General features: G+C 34.0%; 1 protein-coding gene across 1 annotated transcript; it reads right to left on the reverse strand.

The window, feature by feature from the left end:
* Positions 1 to 1,119: 1,119 nt before the first annotated feature.
* Positions 1,120 to 7,954, reverse strand: FGL2 (fibrinogen like 2). Its single transcript, XM_068669864.1, has 2 exons — positions 7,192 to 7,954; positions 1,120 to 4,173 (listed from the first exon to the last, which is right to left on the reverse strand). The coding sequence occupies exons 1-2, from the start codon at positions 7,937 to 7,939 to the stop codon at positions 3,467 to 3,469; spliced, it is 1,455 nt and encodes a 484-aa protein (XP_068525965.1). The 5' UTR covers positions 7,940 to 7,954; the 3' UTR covers positions 1,120 to 3,466.
* Positions 7,955 to 8,908: the final 954 nt, after the last annotated feature.

An 8,908-nucleotide genomic window follows, 5' to 3' on the forward strand; every position in this document is an offset into this window, starting at 1 on the left:
AACATAATGTTCTGGGTGTGGGTTTGAGAACCACCTTAATTTCTTTTTAAAATAATCAAAAAAAGGGTAATTTATTTTCCACTGCAGTGTCAAACTAGCTGTTTTCCATAACTCTTAAATAGATATCTGAGCTGACTACATTGTTGCCTTCCCTCCATCCCTCCAGTAAAAATAATAATAATTAAAAAAAAAAAATACATGAAGGAGACATATTTGCATACAAAGGATATAAATATAAATATATATATATATAAAAACAACAAACAAACAAAAAAAAACAACAACAGAAAATGCTTTCAAATCTTATTTTCAGTTCTCTGTTTTTGTTTTGTGGTGTTGTTTTTTTTTCTGATTTTTTTTGTTTGTTTGTTTAAATAATGCATGGAAAGCCAAGACATTACAGTCTGCTTGGCTTATCACATTGAGCAGATGGATTTGTGTTTCACTTTTTGGAAGCAATCCATAGGAATTTTGCTAGCAAACCAACTGTTAGTAATCTTCTTTACTAAAATTCACAGTTTAAATATTAACAAGATCAAAACCACAAGTACTGCCATATGATCATCTTTGTTACGTAGATGTTTTCAGTACATTAAAAAGCATGTTTTGAATTAGTAAGCTTCAAGCAGAGACCAAGTGCTTTGGTTTGTATATAAAATCGTATACTTTAATTTGGGTTGTTGTTGTTATTTCTATTCACATATCGACGAAAACTGCATGTTATCTGAGAGCTTTTGTGTAATGTAAAAAACATGTGAGTTGTTTCTCCTCTCTCATGCTAAAGATACAGGTTGTGTAAACTCTTGATCGGGCAAATATGTTTGTCTCTTCCAAAATATGAATACTCTTAAAAAGGTGTCTGAAATTCCAGTCTTTGTTTTATTTGACAGCTGAAGTCTGCTTCAGCTAAGAGCTATTGTAACTAGCAATTCCATAACTCTCACATCACATAGACGGTTTTGGTCATTTAAGTTTTATATATTTCATATTATATATGTATATCCACTATACCCGTGTTTTCTTACTGCTTTATGTTTTACAGAAAATCAATGAACAATTTATGAGAATTTTCTTCATAGACTTCATAGAACTTTCTTTCGTAAAAATCTATGACAGCAGTACAGCTTTAACAACATGACAATTTTATTTACAATAAGTAAAAACAAAATAATGTTTGCAGAAAATACATGGAGTTACACTTTGTAAAACTAGTACACATTGATGGAGATTCAGCTACAACAGTTCCAGGCAGGTAGTATGCAGATTTGTGTAACAACATTACAATGGCTTTACAAAGCTTTACATTTTTTTTTTATTTTTTTTTCTTTTTCTTCCTTTTTTTTTTTTTTTCTCTTTGAGAGGTTGGTCAAGGGTTTTGTAGGTGATATTAGTCACATTTGCTTATTCTGTTAAAATTTATTTTTTACAAAGTTTTCTTTAAGCAAAATAAAAATAAAACATGAATAGGTTCCCTTCCAACAAATTAGCAGGAAAAAGACATTTTCAAGTAGAAGCTTATAGATACTGTAAGTCATGCTTATCTAGTTACCATATAATGAATGGGAGCAAATTGTGCATTTCATGCAAAATGATTAAATGTAATCATATGCAATCAAATATTTGCTCTTCTAACTAATACTTTGTAAGTTGTTTTTTGTTGTTGTTGGTTTTACTCTAAAATAAATATTCTATACTTCACAATGTCTTCAAGCAAAGATTATACATTTTGAAATTAAATCTTCCATTAATCTTATAACTGAAATGTATAAAACCAAATTTCACTTCCTTCAAAATATTTACTCCCTTAAAATACATATATTAATATTCTATAATCTAGAAATTGCCACTGTTTCTCATTCCCATCACGTATAACCATGATAGTTTTGGTTATCATGTTAAAAACAGTAAAGGTCTTACTTGTAAAGTATTCAGTCAGGTGTGTGCTTATAGTTTTGTTGGCACAGATCTGTTGCTTATCATTGCCAATAAATATCTCTTTTAACCAAAACGACTATGCCAACAAGGACCATACTTCTACTGGTAAAGAAATGGAGTCTCTGAATTGTTTGTCTGCATCTCAAAATTGGTACGGGCTACATAGCATTAGCTAAATACCTCTTGCTAAGAAAATTTGCATCTCCTCTCAGAATGTTAATCACTGTGATTATAGAGACATGGCTTTTCTGGTGTAGGCAATAGGTAAGTATAGGCACGTTTGTGCTCGCTATCTACAATGTGAACCATAATAACAGTGTCTTTAAATTGCACTTCTTGAAGTATATAAAAAGTTGATTAAGCTTCTTTTGTTTTTATTTTAGAAGAAAATATTCCTTCACTTATTCTCTTTTCTGTTTGTAATGGCCAATGGATTACTCAAGTTTCTTTGATTACAAAAGGGGTGCTCAGAAAAAGGGGAGAACACAATCTTCTTGTGTTACAAATTATTTATCATCTTACATATAATTTAAGGTCTAATGGTATATAGAGTGAGAACTATGTAAATAAGAGCTTGAGTCTCTACAGGAGCCATCTTATAACATTTTGCTTACCTAAAAGATATATATATATATTTTTTTTTTCCTAAAAGTCTTTTTTTTTGGTATGCGCTTAGAGGCATTAATACAAAGACTTGTATTCTTCTTGATACGTCTTCTACCTACCTGTCCACCTACCTATGTAAATCTGTGATAAGCTATGTAACAGTTCCTTTCTCCCACAAATGATGAAAAGGACATTGAGCTTGAACAGAGGAATTGAAACGAGCAAGAAGGTCGCCTTTCATTACATGCTCTATGCATTATTTCCACTTACTTTTACCCAATTCTTTCACCAACTTGTTTAAGTAATCTTTGATAAATGGAATAAGATTTGAGGAATCATCTTCATTTTCTAAGTTTTATTCAAAGCTTTTTTTTTTTTTTTTTTTGTCTTTGAGCAAACTATGTGGCCGTCTGTTCCCTAATATTTTAAAAATAATATTATATTGCACTTTTCCTAATTTATATTGACATTCTCATAGTATATCTTCGAAGTTGTGAAGGATAGATGATACAAAAAGTTGGGTGGTATCAGAGGTACAAAGTTTCATGCTAAGTGTTTAATAAATTTTTATGTTTTCAGATATTCCTCTGAGTTATATTCAGGTAAAAACGCAAATGTTCATTCAGACACAACTTGCTGAAGACTATTTAAAAATCTCATGTATCATATACAGTAAAAGCACCAAAAGCAATGTTTAGAACATTTATAAAACAATACCGAGACTTAACCTATGCTAAGTTTTAGCAACAACTGTTCAGAATCATTCGTGCTGTCTTTGATAATTACATGGGAAACACCATGGAAATATGTTGTCTAGAACTATGTTACAACAAACATAACTGAATATATGAATTCTGAGTATAACACTGAGTAAGTATCATCTTGAGTGCAATCCAAAGCAAACTAATTAAGAGAAGGTATAGAATTAAGGCACAAAGCTTTTTGGTCTGATCATGATTTTTACTGATTTAAAGGCTTGCCTATATCCACTGTGAGTATCATCCGAAACACCATGCCACGTACCCCAGAAGATCCCATTGCGAACACCTTTGTACTTCTTGTGGTAGTACTTGCCATTGAGGTTGGCAGACAGGCATGCGTCGAACCACCAGCCAGAGCTGTAGTATGCCCCACAGTTTCCTGAGGCATACCTGTCATTGTCCTTGTCAGGAGTTGTGAAGAACTTCTGATCATGGTTGTAATGCCTGCTGTAGTGAAGGGCATCTCCTGCCGTGCCGCTATAGCCGTGAACGCTTAGACGGTACTTCAGGTACTCATTGGCCACATAGAAATGTTCATATTTAGCGTACTCTCTGATACCATTGAAATCTTCAAGTTCAATTCTCAGTTGCATTTCCTGGCTCTTTGTCAGGAGGTGAATTTTGTCATTCCCCAGCCAAAACTCCCTGCTGAGGTTTCCAAAGCCATTTTTGTAGTCATTCCATGTTCTGTTAAAGTTGGTGCTACCGTCCTGACGCCGCTGCAGCACCGTCCAGCCGCCTCCTTGTGTTTCCATGTCACAATAAACTTGGAAGCTGTTGTTTCTGGGGTCAGGAGTAATGTAGTAGATCCCGTTATGCTTTTTGCCTGCTGTATAAAGATCTGCACAGTCTCTCTGCATTATTTGCATAACTGGTGGAAAAACAGAGAGTGTTAGAATAAACATAATGTCAATTTTTTAAAAAAGCAAAATTTTTATCCAGACTGATGTAGCCTACAGAGCATATTAAAGGCAGTGCAGTCTGACTCAGTGCTGTTATCTGTGCTTTGAATAGGCTCTTTTTCTTACCAAATGCATTACTTCTGAAGTTTTTGTCAAGTAAGAAAAGTCAGATATTAATTACAGTTGTGCATTACATTGCCATCATTTTGGACTTGTATTTGCCTTTAGTATATTTAATGAGTCAAACCCAAGAAAGCTGTTTGAAAGAGGTATAAACATGTGTTCAGCCTTATGGATTGGAGACACTTCTAGTTGGGAAATAGTGTTATGGCAATTTAAATTCAAGGGACAACCTTTTTTTTTTTGCATAAGGTTTACTACTCTGTTATGGATACCACCTAAGATCTTTGCATCTGATGGCTGTCCAGAAACCATTTAAATTACTTTTTTTTTTTTTTTTTTTTGTATCAAAACTGTCTAGTAGAGGGGCACTTTGTCTGCTTTCCCTTTTCTTCTTTTCTTCAACCTTTCCTTAAATCCTATAACTCCAGACTAATGTTTTCAGTCCATATTTCTAATGTTTACTGTTTACATTCTCACTCCTTTATTTTATTTTATTTTATTTTATTTTATTTTATTTTATTTTATTTTATTTTATTTTATTTTATTTTATTTTATTTTATTTTATTTTATTTTATATTTTGTATTTCAATATATACCATCATGCTCTGTCTATAATTCAAATCTTCATTTAGCAGTATGTAAGAGGAAAACCTTGTTCACAGCTGAATGACTTTAAGCTGGCTGTTGTTCAGTAGCTGCCATTTGATACAGAACATTACATCATTAGGAATTTCTCATGTTTAATTTTACAATACTTTAGGAAGCAGGTAGAACTGTCTCATCTATTATAGTAATACCATGATTCCTAGAAAGAAGCAGCTAGAAAAGTGATGAGTTTTCCTGTGCATGTGGCATTGCTGGCTTTAAAGTAAGGAAAAAGGTTTAGCATCTATCATTAACACAGTATTTTTCCCCTCATCAGAGCACTGTTTTATTGCAAAGAAAAATACTCCCAGGTGTTTCCTGTAGAGTCAAAATCTTTTTTGTCATTTTTGATTCCCTAACTCATTGTGTCTTGAACACAATGTTGAACATTGTGTTCAACAGCTTTGAGAATGCATTGTAGTATAATTCTGTGTTCCTTAATAAATGATAGAGAGCTCTCAGAAGTTCTGAGTTGAGCTGAAAACAATTTGACAACGTTCCTTTCTGTTGTAGATTTGAATTGATAAGCATGCTCATTTGCAGACTCCAATTGCATACTTTTTCCAGAAAAAGTTAAACAATTGAACTACTTGAAAGGGAGAAGCGTTCTCAGGCTACAGCAGGGGTTAAGACTCAGGATTCCTTGTTTGCTGCTACAGGAGATTGGCCATCTATGGAAGCATAAAGAATAGGAATCAGAGGCTTAAAAACAAAATCTAAGTCTTCAGTCAATTAAATGAGAATCTATTGTACTTTGTGTAAGATCTTTTGTGGACTAAGTTTCAGAGCAGATATTGACAGGGAATATTCATTTCTGCTAACATGCATTTTATAATTCAATTCAACTCCTATTTGACTAAAGTTTTGCTATTACTTTCAGTAGAAGCAGGAATGGCTCCTCCTATATGGGAAAAAATGTAGCTGTTATCCTTGCTAGTTGTCATGGTACGTATATTGTTGCTACAAACACTATTAGACATCAGTTGCTCTTAAACATAAGGAACATCTACTTTATCATATGCTATGTACAGTACCCAACATTTCAGTAAAAATAAGAGACATATCTTAAATGATTTTAGTTCATCCTGAAACATTGTGCATGAATTTGATTCATTGCCCATCATCAGTATAACAGACACCATTCATTCTTTCTGTGAATATTTTATATCTGAATTAGAGATATATAACTGAATTTATACTGATTTATATCTGATTGAAGCTGATTGTTGATACAGTTTCACACTTTGAAGAATTTCAGCTTTACATACCCTCTGCCATCTGCAGAGCCTTCAGTTTTCAGTATGGGTAGACAGAAGAGCAGTTTTATTTTAAATTTGAATGCTAAGCAACAGAGGCTTAAAAACTATAACGCTTTCTGATCTTTCTCTGCTTTGTAGAGCACTCTGTCTTCATATGTATGATATCTATTGCTATCCTTTAATAGCAAATAACATTGGAAAGAAATTATTTGTTCAATTTCTTGATTTTAATAAGGACAGGTAAAATTCAAAAGAAAAAGTTTGTCAATGAAAACACCTGTTTTCTACTTTATGCTGTACATATACTGGATTTGTACTAACTGTTTAGCAGTAAGATGATGGTGCACATATTACCCACTCGAGAGGTACTGTCAATAAGCTTTTTTAGCCAAGCCTTTCAGATTTTAACTGTGAAAGTAAAAAAAATAAATTTGCATTATCCATCCCTTAAAAACTAAACTTTTTGCTTGATTATCTTGATATTTAATAATGACTTGCAGACCATTTCAGAATAGGTGCGATTTCACATTAAATAGAAATATGCAGTTTTATAAGGGATACCTAAAGAGTAAAATTGCCCCTTGCCATCCAAGGAGAAAATATATCTAATTCACTGATGTTTGATATCCTTAATCAAGGGTGTAGAATAAAGTCTTTGTTTTTCATATTAACTTATTGAAATTAAAAACAAACAAACCCAAAAAAGTCCTCTAATAATCTGTGTTTAAAGTGCCACAGTAAGGTCCAGTCCTAGGAGGAACTGAACACCTGCAGCTCTCAGTAACCCTCTAGTGGCAGCTGAAATCTTGTACAGAAGTATGAACAGTAAAAGGGCAAATGCTTATGTTGTGAAATTAAAAGCACAACTATTTGCTTAAAATACATTTAATTTCTTTTACCTAATATTTGTAACGTTCACAGAAAGCTTATGCAGGCATTAAGAATTAACAGATTACATACCAGGTCTTGGTTGCATTGCTGGGCACTTCGAAGAACATTTGTTATCAAGACTGTTCACAACAAACGTCAAATTAGCAACTTTGCTGTCAACATAATGCTCCACATTGTTCATATTCAGGAGACTCATCTTCTCTATACGACCCTGCAGGGTCTGAATCTGGTTCTTTGCATTTTTTAAGCTGGTTGCCATTTTGTTCACTTTGCTTTGCAGTTCCTTTACTCTGTTGTCTTGCATTTCACTGTTTGCTGCTGGAGTCTCTGCATTAGGTGGCAGGAATTCATTACTCCTGTCTCTTTCTTGGTTGTCATCTGCCTGCAGCTTGCAATCTTGGCAACACTTCTTCAGCTTGTTTACTGCTTCTTTCAGGGTCTGTACTTCTTTGAGAGTTTTCTCAATCAGTCTGAATTGTTTGGGTAGCTGGATAGTCATTGGAGGCAGATTTACCTGGTAAGGACAATCCTCTCCTTCATCACAATCCCCATTAGTTTTGAGCTTTATAGGACAAGTACCGGTAATTTTTCCTTCCTTAGCATCCTTTTCATCTTCTAAAGCAGCTGCAAAGATGTTTGTTAAAGCCAGGAGAGCTGTCTTAAGCAAGACTAAGTAAACAAGCAGCTTCATCTTCGCAGAGAAACTAGCACTATGAGGAAGTATGCAAAAGTGGAACAACTTTATAAGGGCAGCTTGAAGCCTGTGAGTTATCAGACTGCCTGCACTGTTCTCAGAAATGGGTGGGAGTGCTTGCATCACAAGTGATATTAATAGCAGAGCAAAGTAGGTAGTGCTTGGCAGAAGTAGCATGTTTCAGTGGTTATTCCTGACTCAGAACTTGTGTATGTAGGCAAAATGATGAAATGCATGTGTACTGATCATTTATGCAGTTTTATTTAATTTCTTCTTGTACATGGACTTTCTTTTTGGGGAAATTACTTAACTCAGTGTTATAATTGTTTTCTAACATCTGTTTCTTAACATTTGAGTTTCTAAAATTGGTTTTGAAAACCAGACTGTAGTTTTACCACAGCAGGTGGAGAAGGTGAAAATCAACCCCTTTCCCAGTCTGAGGTTTATCAGAACAATAGCTTCACTCACATTGAGTCCCCTTCGTTCTAAACTTTTTTTTTTTTTTAAATAAAATTAAATAAATGTGTACATGAAACTGATTTTAATCCCAAAGCATACTGAAATTCATAGTTTTGCTTCTATTTTTCAGGATAGTCACTAAGAGGATGAGCAGCTCTTTCTTCTCCCTGTTCTGCCTACCACTGTTTAGAAAAGCTATCAGGAATATTCATGAATTCTATGGGACAACAAAATTGAAATTAATTGTTATCTGATTCTTTGAACTGGTTATTGAACATTTTGAAGTGAATGTAAGGGAACTTAATCCCCCCTCCTCAATGCTTAGTATCCTAACTCTTGGATTAGTTGTCCAGAAAACCCAGTGCAAAACCTGCTTCTCTGAATCATGCCCAAAATTCTAGATCTAAAGCCCAGCTGGGAGTTAGGAAAGTGCTCCAATGGGCCCAGCGTTCTTCTCTGTACTCCTGATTTTCAGCCTCTACTTTCCTTCCTTTTTATTGTGCCTTCTATCAGCTGCAGGAGTTAATCATGTACTTTGCATGACTAATCAAACCAGCCAGAATACCTTAGCCGTAGGTGACAGCTTTCATCTACTTCCTCATTTCTGTTCTACAGCCACCTTTACCATTCTCA

This window comes from Anas acuta, chromosome 1 (genome assembly GCF_963932015.1).
Source record: "Anas acuta chromosome 1, bAnaAcu1.1, whole genome shotgun sequence".
In the NCBI taxonomy this organism is placed as follows: domain Eukaryota; kingdom Metazoa; phylum Chordata; class Aves; order Anseriformes; family Anatidae; genus Anas; species Anas acuta.